General features: G+C 61.6%; 1 protein-coding gene across 13 annotated transcripts; it reads right to left on the minus strand.

The window, feature by feature from the left end:
- Nucleotides 1–289: 289 nt before the first annotated feature.
- SCNN1D (sodium channel epithelial 1 subunit delta) lies at nt 290–10680 on the minus strand. 13 transcript variants are annotated; one of them, XM_077891701.1, is made up of 14 exons: nt 10607–10680; nt 5717–5770; nt 4040–4410; nt 3295–3502; nt 3021–3211; nt 2753–2841; nt 2516–2679; nt 2308–2406; nt 1936–2053; nt 1748–1826; nt 1604–1661; nt 1370–1434; nt 1170–1245; nt 290–1071 (listed from the first exon to the last, which is right to left on the minus strand). In XM_077891701.1, exons 3-14 carry the CDS (start codon nt 4399–4401, stop codon nt 760–762), a joined length of 1821 nt encoding a protein of 606 aa, XP_077747827.1. In that variant the 5' UTR covers nt 4402–4410; nt 5717–5770; nt 10607–10680; the 3' UTR covers nt 290–759. The 13 variants fall into 13 exon arrangements, 11 of the variants coding, with proteins under 11 accessions (XP_077747827.1, XP_077747824.1, XP_077747830.1 ...); XM_077891698.1 differs by having other exon boundaries at nt 9864–10659; XM_077891704.1 differs by having other exon boundaries at nt 4040–4288; nt 10429–10658.
- Nucleotides 10681–10840: the final 160 nt, after the last annotated feature.

The following is a 10840-nucleotide window of genomic DNA, read 5'->3' on the forward strand; positions in this document are numbered from 1 at the left end:
TAACTGGGAAGCGCACACACTGTAGCCACCAGGTGGAATCACTGATTTTATTACAAAGCAGCCCAAGGCTACCAAGTACCGGCCTGGCTCTACCTTCCCTCCCACCTGCCCTGAGCTGAGGGAGGCTCTGGCTGATGCCTGCACGCACCTGCACACAGGTGATTTAGAGACACACATTAATTTATATGACGCTGACCATACAGGAACACACCCATATGGGGGACCCCTTCCCTCTTTCTTTTTTTAAAATATTTATTTATTTATTTATTTATTTATTTATTTATTCATGAGAGACACAGAGAGAGAGGCAGAGACACAGGCAGAGGGAGAAGCAGGCTCCACGCAGGGAGCCCGGCGTGGGACTCTATCCAGGGCCTCCAGGATCACACCCTGGGCTGAAGGTGGCGCTAAACCGCTGAGCCACCTGGGCTGCCCAGCCCCCTCCCTCTTGCAACGCACACACTCACAGCAATGCACAGACTAGACACGGGAATCCAGAGCAGTAGAGACACTGCTCTGGGCATCCCTGAGTGAGGCCACCACCACTGGGCAGAGTGGCTGGGCTGATGAGAGTGTTTACCCGCCTGCCTGCCTGCCTGCAGGTCCAGGTGCTGCTTCCTGGGCCCTGGGTTTGGCTTAGCTGGCTGGGGGCAGCTCTGTGGGGCTGGTCTGGTTCACCCTGGGCAGCCAGGAGAGCCTTCAGGATCAGGACAAGTTCCAGCAGGTTCAGGTGTGGGGAGGCTGGGGCTCTCACTTGGCCTAACTCTTCAGCAAGGACTCCTGCCAGGGCTCCCGGGAGCGTTGTGGGGGATGAGGCTGGCAGGCCCCCCCCTGAGGATTAATGTCATTCCTGCAATCCGTGGGCAACTGGTTGGCTTCTGGTGCACCCCGGGATGCTCCTGTGGCTGCCTCTGGTGAAGGCGCCTGCACTCTGCGGAGCCAGCGACAGCCTAGTAGCAGTGCGAGGGCTATGGCATCAAGCAGCAGCTCCAGCAGCTCCAGGACAGAGAGAACAGATGAACCAAACCACAGGCTCCAGAGGCTGCCCATGGCTGAAAGCAGCTGAGGCACCTGCAAGCGTCAGTGGGTAGTGAGCTGGTGCACAGGGCTGGGCCCCGGGAGGTTCTGGGTCCTGCTCCCAGCCCTGCTCTGGTTCCTGGTGGGCTCACCGAGTAAATGGGTGTCTCATCCACTGTCCGGTAGTTGAGCTCCTGGTAGAAGATGTTCACCTTGGCCACATGGCTCCTAGGGCAAGGCAAAGGGGTGAGGGGCTGGGTCCTGGGCCAGCCTGGCAGGGCCCCTCCTCAGGGCAGTGAAGGACAGGCTGGAAGACAGCAGGGCCAGGACCCCTGAAGGTGCATGCACCCACCTGAGGCCTGGGTTCTGGCTCAGGCTCCTGGGGTTCCGCTTGCCTAGTGCGGACAGGATCCAGTCCTGTACACAGAGGGCTCGCTGTGACCACTGCTTCTGCCAGCCCTCAGGGTGCTGGGCGGCAGGCAGGGCATGGGGACTGCAGGGCCCAGGCTGCCCTAGGGTGGGCTCCCTGGGACCTGTGAGACCCACCTGCATGCCCACCCCCCACCCCACTCCTGAGGGGACTCACAGCTGACTTTGAGGAAGGCCACCTGGAGGTCCCAGCGGAGAGCTTGTAGGAAGACTCCCTGGGAGAGACAGGCCCCCATCACACTCCCGCGGTGCTGCTGCTACAGCAGCAATCCCCAGCTCTGGACTCCCACACTGCGCTCACCTGCAGGGCCTGGGGCAGCGTGAGGCGCAGGCCAGCCGGTGGGTCCCCAGGTCCCCGTAGAGGCGGTAGAAGCAGTGACCTGTGGAGGAGGGGTCACCAATGAACCCAGGAGGATCCATCCGGGGCAGGGCCTGACAGTGCTCCACCCCCTCGTGGGCGCGGGGCTGGGGTGGGGGGTTGGGTCTCACCCCAGCCGGGGTGCCTGGTGTAGCTGCAGTACTCGGCCCCTGACGGCAGGGGGTAGAAGTAGTAGCCGCAGGAGCAGGTCTCCACCATCAGCTGCTGGAAGCAGGACACCAGGCAGGTCTGGGGGGACAGGTGAGTGGGGAGGAACAGCCAGAGACATGAGCTGAAGGTCCTGGGGGGAACCAGCCCTCTCCTGGGGCTGTAAGAGGACTCGGTTCATCTCCTTTTCAGCGGAGCACCTGCCCTCCTTGTGCCCTCCTCCATGGTCACCCCTCCCCCTGGACCCTCCTACCTGGCTTTGCCCTGACCACCCTCTCTCCTGGCCTCCCGGGTCCCTCCTGAACGCTCCCCCCATCCTGTGGCCCCAGACTCACCTGCAGGGTATATGAGGCATTGTAGAGTAGCTGCACATCCACGCCCTCAGCACCCCTGGTGCAGTGGCTGTAGGGGCTCCCCAACCGGTGCACCTCATCCTGATGGGAGGGGACACTCTTCAGTTCCACTGTCCCCCGCCTTGATGCCCCAGGGTTGGGTAGAGAAGTGGAGCCCCTCTTCTGCCCCTTCTCCCAGGAGCCCACCCACCTCTCGGATGCCAATGGTGGTCTCGGTCCCTGGCCGGACGCTGAAGCCCTGGTGCTCCAGGAAGGGCGTGTGGTCACGCCCGTGAATCATGACCTTGATGCTGGCCTCCGTGGACAGCAGAGGGACCTGGTCCTGCTGCTCAGCTCTGAGGACCAGGCTAATCCCTGGGAAAGGAGGGGGTAAGGCCAGGCTGGCACAGAGGCCCCCTGTCCCATTCAGCCTGGGGATGGCACTCACCATGGGTGATGCCCGGGTGCTGCGTGGCCGAGATGCCATTGAAGGTGTAACAGCTGCCGTAGGTGGGGTGGTGGACGGTCTGGAAGTACCTGGAGCCAGGAGCCACACTCAGACCAGCACACATCTTTGGGCCATGATCCATTGCACATGGCCTGGGGGACTGTGGCCTTATCTCTGGAGGAAGCTGTTTGCTGCCAGCCAGACCCCAGGGCTGGCACCCATGCCACAGGGGGGTGAGGGGAGCAGCCACCTGCCCACTCCCACTCACCGGGCCTGGCAGTCCTGGCCATCAAATTGGCAGGAGAAGATAAAGTGGCCTCTGTGGCTTCGGTGGCTGTCCTCATGGGCAGTGGGCAGCAGGGCCAAGATGTTCACATAGTGGAAGTGGTACCATTCTCTGGCGGCTGTCACACCTGATGAGTGAGCTCGGTAGAAGCAGTCTCCACCTGTGCTGTTACACTGTGGGGTGTGGGGTCCCTTCAGCATGGTCTCCTCTCCTGCCCACACCCATGCCAGGACCTTTCAGGGCCAGGGACACTCACCAGTCTGAAACCCACTTTGTTCTGATCACCTGGTTGGCTCAGCCTTTGCAGGCGGATCGTGCGGTCCAAGTAGAAGGCCGGCAGTGGGACCCGGTCACCAGCACAGAGAACATCCCTGTCCTCGCTGAAGTTAAATTTGTAGAGAGAGTGGATATTCTCCCGGGCAAACTCATCTAGTACCTGCAGATGGTGGCAGGCTGACCTCGGCCTAGGGGGTGATGGGCAAGGGATGGGGGCAGGTTGAGTCAGAGCCACCCCGGAAGTCCCCCACATCAGCCACAAGGTACTGCCAGGGGAGAGTGTGCCGGCCTCTGTGGCACTGATCCCAAAGATCAGTTTGGGGGAATCTAGAGGGGCCCCGTGTGGACTCCCCTCCACTATCTTTGCTCCTGCAGCCTCCTTCTACCCGAAGCCTAGCTCCAGGCTATGCTTCTGGGAAGCTCCCTCCCACCTCCCCTCACCCTTCCCAGCTGCCCAGCACCTGGGTGTCTGGGTGGCACAGACCACAACAGGCTCCAAATAGCTCCTCTCTGGCCCTGAACGTGCCCCGCTCCCACTCCCCACCACCGCTGCCCAGGGCGGAGGGCTCAGAGTTCCTGGCTGGGTACAGGGGTGTAGTGAGAGGTGGAGTCACCCATGACCTGGGCGTTGTGAGCCACTGGGGCTTCCATTGTGACCACACCTGGGGAGATGCCCACAGGCTGCCGGGGGGTCAGAAACCCACTGGCCAGCCCCCTACCCCTACCTGTGGGGGTTCATGTCGCACAGAGTGACGGACGGGAAGAGCTTTCGCTCCGAGTGCACGGACACCGTCATGATGACTGGGTAGCGCCAGTACTGCTCAAAGAGGAGCCCAAACTGCCAATAGAGTGCAGCCAGGGCACCCACGAACAGCAGCCCCCAGGATGCCGTCTTGAGGCGGTTGTGGCTGGAGCAGACGAGGCGGATGGTGCCATGGATGGTGGCATTGGTGCAGAAGAAGGTGAAGAGCTCCCTGAAGGAGGTGTGGAGCTCCACTAGCCTCTCCTGCCGCCTGTCCTCGGGCAGTGGTGGCAGTGGCGGCTGCGCCTCCTGCAACTTCGGGGAACCACCAGGAGTGAGGGCCATGGCTCTTACCTGCATCCAAGAAGCAAACTTAGTGTGGCCCCAGCCTGTGCCCCAGCCTGACTCCATGTGGGCCTCCTCACCCCACGCCACCAGGACTTCCATTCTCTGCCCCCAGGAACTTCAGTCATGTCGCTTGGCTGCTGGGGGCATCGCCCAGCCTGTTGAGGCCCTATCAGAGTCCTGGGTCCAGCCCCACAGTGATTCCCCAGCCACCTGCCAGGGCACCGGCCAGCCTCTGTAGGCAGGTCTCATTGCAGCCGGAGCTGGGTCTGCCTGGTGGGGACAGGGACAGCAGAGGGGCAGCTTTTCTACTGTTTACAGGCAGGCTTGAGGCTGGGTAGGTCCAGGTTCCTGTCCACACCAGTAGGGCAGGGGCCTCTAGGTAGGGGCAGGCCAGGTGACCTGCTTGGGGTGTCCTTGGGCCTAGAGCCAACGTTGGAGGTCTGGGGGCTCCAGAAAGACTAGGCTCTGGGCCTCAATGGCCTCTACCAACCCTTAGTGGCCAGCATGGCCACATTTGATTGGGGCTGACGGAACCAGACTGCTCCAGCCACAGCTGCGCCAAGGGTCAGGCCTGGGTATTGTTCAAGTGGTATGGGCTCCTAGACAAGGCTTCGCCGACTGAGCTGTGTCCCCAGGGAAGCCCTGCTTGTGGACCTGGGGCTTCAGTGAAAGCCAGTGGGCTGTCCAATGGTGGAGACCTGAGGGCCCTGGAGAAACAGAGGCCCAGACCCAGGGCTACCCCAGGGACATGGTACCCTGACGAGGCCAGGCCTGCTAGCCCTGCCAGTGCCGGGGACTGATATTGGGTCTCACATCACACAGAGCTCTGCCCCTGCATATACTCCCCCATGATCACACTGGGCCTCCAGGAATGAGAAGGACCCTAAGCCGTATGTTATAGGTTAGGCACAAAGGCTCCAGAAGGTTCTTTCTGAGTCCAGTAACCATGTATGCCCTCTTCTAGACATGTGGCCCCAGCCAGCCTCCTCCTGCACCCGCTGGGGCTACCAGGGCAGTAAGATGGGGATCCTGAAGACCCAAAGAGCCTCTGGCATCTCCTGAGATAGGGGCAGGGTCAGGGTACTTGGGATGGAGGCCCAGATGCACTCAGGGGCCTGAGACATCTGGAGTCAGACACAGCCACGGCAGGGCCACGTGACCCCTTCGTGCACGCGCACACACGCACACACACATGCCCATCACATACACCAAACCCTCAGTCAGCAGGCCTGTGTGACCAAGAGACCCCGAGGATGCCCCTCCCTGCCCCCCAGCATGGGAAGGGGAGCCCATGACAGGTGCCCTCAGGTACCTTGAAGCTGCAGCCTTCATTGTCCCACGATGGCTGGCCTCCGTGACGACAGCTCTAGTGGGTGACAAGACAAAGTGGGATGTGGCCCAACACTGGCCAGGCTGCCTCCTATTTGTACCAGGCTGGCTGGGGTGTGGGGGAGGCGGGAGGGGCCAGGCCACAGGGGTAGACACACCCTCTCCGGACCTGGAAGGGGAAGGCACAGGGGCAGGGCTGGGGGTCCTTCCCCTGGGTGAGCCTTTCTTGCCCAGAGCCCCAGAAGCAAGGCCTGGGCATGAGGGGTTCTTGGTTTCTAGAGGGACAGGAGAGGCTTTTACTGGCTGAGACCCATTGCCTGACTCACCTGACTCTCTCTGAGCAGACCCTCCCATCCCCCCCAACTCCTGAAGCTTGGATCTCCCTAGGGTCAGACACCTAGTCTTCCAGCTCCCAGCAGACCTGGCCTGGCCCTGGACCCTCATCTTTCTGCCTGCTCTACTCCTGATAGGCCAGGGAGTGAGACATCCCTTTCTGGGGGGCACTGCCAGCACTGACCAGGTGTCTGTGACCAAGGGATGGTGGGCAGGGGCGCCACTCCTGGAACCCAGGTGTCTAGGGCCAGCCACCCAGCCCCTGGGACCGGCTCTAATTGTGGGAACAACCCAGGGCCTGGGTGTGGAGATGGCACCTGGTGCCCTGTGGCACACAGCTCACTGTTCCCACTGATAACACTGCAGAATAAGATGACACGGCATCTACGAAGAGGACATACCATGTGTCTTGGCCACATACACACTCAAGGTCCAGATCACCCTGTCCTGGGGTTGAAATCTTTGACCTCAGTGTGGTTGTGTGAGGCTGGAGGGTGTGCTGAAGGCAGGACAACCTGTACACCCCAGACTCAGCATGACTCAGAGGACTCCCCATCCCAAATGACCAGACCCTCAGCCTGGTCCCAGGTCTGGGGTGTGGCTCAGGCCCCCCTGCACCCGCAGGGCAGGCTCTAGGTTCTGACACCCCACCCCAAATCAGTGCTGAGGGCCTGGACTGGGATGATGGAGGGAGCCTCACTCCTAATAGGCCCTGCTGGTAGGACCTTGGCTCTGGGCGGGGAGGGGGTGAGGTCATCAGCCTTGGGGCTTTGGAAGGAGGCAGATGGCCACTGGTGATGTCTGGGAGAAGGAAGTCATCCCTGGGGAAGAGCAGGCCCTAGACTCACCAGGGTGTGGATGCGAATCACAGCTTTGTCACTGACTCTGTGATCTTGCCCAAATCAATCCACCTCTCAGAGCCCATTTCCTCAAGTGCAAAATGGGCCTCAGTTTCCTCTTCCTGCTCAAGGCTCAGGAGTGGGACCAGCTGGGATCAGCACAATAGATACCCCCTCCCCAAGTCCCCCCTCAGAGCCTCCAGACTCAGCACAGGCCTGGGGGTGTCTCAGGCCCTCTGCCACAGAACAATTTTCCTTTGTGGGATAGGCTACATTATCGAGGGAGTGGGGGCACACTGGCCTAGGGGAGGCCTCTTAGCAGCAGAGGGGCCCGAGTGCTCTGGGGCATTAGAACAGGAAGGACCTGTGGCTCCCAGCTCAGGAGGTTGAAGAAGTGAGCAGCCAGGAAGGAGGGTCCCAGGGACTCCTGCCTTGGGGAGCTCAAGTCTGCCCAGAGTTCCTGCCAGCCCAGGACTGCTTATAGGGAACAGGAGACCCCACTTTCCTGTGGGGGAGGGAGCCCTGCAGGCAGAGGGGCAGGGGCAGAGGCTCCCCTGTGATGATGACCTGTGCCTGAGGGACTCATGTCAGAGCTCATCCAGGCAGCAGGCACAAACCTTCCCTCCCTCCTCCTGGGGAGACAGCTGGAGGACTGCCAAAGGGTCAGCAGCCAGTGGAAGGGAGGAGGTCACCCCAGAGTCCACCTCAGGGAGGGCAGAGAGATCTCTGGCTGCCTCACCAGGATACAGTGACTGCATCCAGGGGCAGTGAGGCTGGCAGCCCCCTCCTCCCTTCCTGGGACATCCCTTCTCCTGCCTCTCCAGGCCTCACTGGCCCGGGGAGGAGCAGGAATGCAGGCTGGAGCAGGACAGGGTGACTCCAGCTCCTGGCACAGGACAGGCGCATGTGGTCACACCTCAGTAGCTGTACTGAAGGAGTGTGAGGATGCCTCAGAAGGGACAGGTGGGTGGTCCCATGTCATCCACCCTCTCTCCAGAAGGACAGTAGGATGTCTAGCCCCCACCTCCTGAGTACAACCCCAGTTGGGGCTTCCCTGTGGCTGGGCCTAGGGTGTCGAGGAATCCCCTTCCAGGCTGGGGCTGACCTGGGACTGTTGGTGCTGGGGCTTCATGGGGACCCCAAGCACAGCCTGTCTACCTGTGGGTGGCCCTACCCTCGGAGGCAGCTTAGAGTTGGTCCTAGGGAATTGTGGTGTCACAGCCCACAGGCTCTGCACGTGTGCTGGATTCCTGGTAGGCACGGGCAGGTGGGGGTCACCCTCCCTGGGCCTGGGGGCTGGCCTATCTGCTTCCAGGAGAAACGTAGAGCCTCCCCACTCCCCCAAACACTGACCACAGGGTTAAGCAGGGGCTTCAGCAGCACAGAGGAGACCTCTGTGCAGGCCTCTGAGGTGCCTCCAGCCAGCTGGGGGTGGGTGGGGCTCAGGGTCTGGCCGGCTGTCTCCCACTGGAAGGGCTGGGGTGTGTGCACACTTCTTGCCTGGTACCCTCTCTTGAGCCCCAACCAAGCGGCTCTACTGGTCAGATGTGACCGAGGCCTTCAAGTTGTGCTCAGGGAGGGGGCGGGTAACAGCAACTGGTAGGGGATGTTTTCTTGATTCTAACCCTCTTGGTTTCCTGGCAGCTCTTCTGACACAGAGCCATAGGCTCTCACTCAAGATGCTCAGGAGTGAATACAGCCTTTCTCTTCCTGCGGTTTGGCCACTGGCAGAAGTGGCAGGGGTTGGAAGTCTGGTAGGAAGGGCTGGCTCCAGCTTCTGCTCCAAAAGGATGGCTTTGGGGTTTAAGAAGATCTCGTTGTCATTTGCCACCAGCCTAGTTGCCTACCCCTGTCTCAAATGCTGAGGCCATCAGCTCTATGGTCGGAGGGCTGGCCCGGAAGGCAGCATATGTAGAGCTGTAGGGTGAGGGTCTTCACAGGACCTGCAGGCCACATCTGTCTCGGACACCTTCGCCCTTAGGTGTGACTCGGGGGTGCTTGGTGATCAGGAGGTTGGGGGCTTATGCCAAGGAGTTCTGAGCTGAGCCTTCCCATCAAGATGCTCCCACATTAAGTTGGCACCCCCATTTTACACTGGGACAAACTGAGGCAGGAGAGGGCCTCTACCTGCCTGAGGCCCCTGCACTGTCACTGCCTGTACTCTGCAGGTGTGTGTGGGCGTGTGCCAGACACACCTGTGCTTGAACCCTAGGTGCCCTGCTGTGGCCTCCCTTATGTAACTTTCTGTGTGCTAAAAACAGCTGGGTCTGCCCCGCGTGGGGCTGGGAGAACCCCCGGAAGAGGTGGAGGGGTGAAGGCTATGCTGAATGTGGCAGCTGGAGGCTGAGCTCTGGAAACCGCCAGGCTCCCCAGGAGGAAGGAAGGCCAGGGCTGGGTGATGGGGTAGAAGGCGGAAGCAGGCCAGATTGCCATGGGCTGACTTGCCTGGCTGCAGACTAATGGATGACGGGCATGCCTTCCAGGTTCTGCCCAGGGCCTGGGGTCAGGTCTGCAGCTGCTTAGATCCTGCCTGAGATTCCCTGGGTGGGCCAGACTCAAGGGTAAGCATGGTGCTTGCCCTCTGCCAGCAGCCATGGCTGGACCTGCCGGTGCTTGGTGTCCACTGTCAACTGTAGTGTGATGCATCACCTGGTTGGCTCGTGGCCCATGCCCAGAGGCAGTTAGGCATGGTGAAGGGTTTGGAACCCCAGCTCTATCCCATGGATATGCCATGTAGTACAGCATAGCAATGGCCTCTCCAGATATGTCCAGGCTGATGACCACCACCCGCCTCCTAGTTGATACACAGCATTTCCCCTGACACCACCTAAGAGAGACATCCCAGCGTCCACTCGGCCCTGTCTTGGATCTTCTCTCCAGGGAGGGCAGTAGGCAGTTAAGTATGCTGGCCTGCTCAGCCACCCACCCCACCCTGCATTCAGACACCAACTTTCCTACCTCCTGTGTGCCATCCTCATGTCCCTCCAAACCTTTCCCCATGGCCGACTTGAGGAGGTGGAGAGGACCAGCTCCAGGCCTCTGCAATCAGGGTCCTTTTGTGGCTGGCCCTTGGAGCGGCATCCCCACCTGCCCACTTCAGGCATGCTCCATGGCCCGGTGGCCAGTTCTGCCTCCCCCTCCCCCAGGCCAGGGAGGGGACCGTGGGAGCAGAAAGCAAGCCTCAGTGCAGTGTCCACTGTTGCATAATGACACTATTCATGGGCTGGGTGGAAAATTCAGCTGGGGAACCTGGAACTATCTTTATGAGGCTGGCTCTCCCCATGGGCAGGGGCTGGACAGGCTTGCCCAGCAGACCCCACCTGGTACAGGTGCTGGCCGGGCTCCCCAACCTCAGGCCTCCCTGGTGGCCAGACATGACCCTTAGGGGCCCAGGGGACGCTAGTTCCTCCGGCACTCTTCTGTTAAGGGGGCACAGGACTGGGTCCCCCTGGCCAGATTGGCCCCATTCTTTGGAAGGTGGCTGGTGCGAGAGTCGGGGTACCCGTGAACTCAGGCGGCTCACCCGGCACCTCGGGGGTCACCCTTTGCCCCGGCTGGGCTGTCCTCCCCAAAGGGCGTGCCCTGCCTGGGACGGACCCTGCCGACCCTCCTTCGTGGGGAGGGCTCCGGGATCCCGCGCCCGCTGATAGTCCCCGGGGCCGCCCACTGGACGTCGGAAGGATGGGTCAGCGCCCGCTCACCACGTCACCGGAGGGCCCAGGGGTCCAACCCCGCCCCGCACCCCCAGCTGAGCCGCCGTCAGCGCGCACGCGCAGACCGTCCGCCCTCGGGCCCCGCCCCACGGAGCTGCCTGCCAGTGCGCACGCGCGGGCGATTCCGGCCGAGAGGGGCAGGATGTGGCGGCGAGACGCAGGCGACGTCCGCCCGGCCGGCTAGAGCGGCCACCCCCGAGCGCGGCGCACCGGAATCGGAAG

The sequence above is a fragment of the Canis aureus genome, chromosome 3 (assembly GCF_053574225.1).
Source record: "Canis aureus isolate CA01 chromosome 3, VMU_Caureus_v.1.0, whole genome shotgun sequence".
In the NCBI taxonomy this organism is placed as follows: Eukaryota; Metazoa; Chordata; class Mammalia; order Carnivora; family Canidae; genus Canis; species Canis aureus.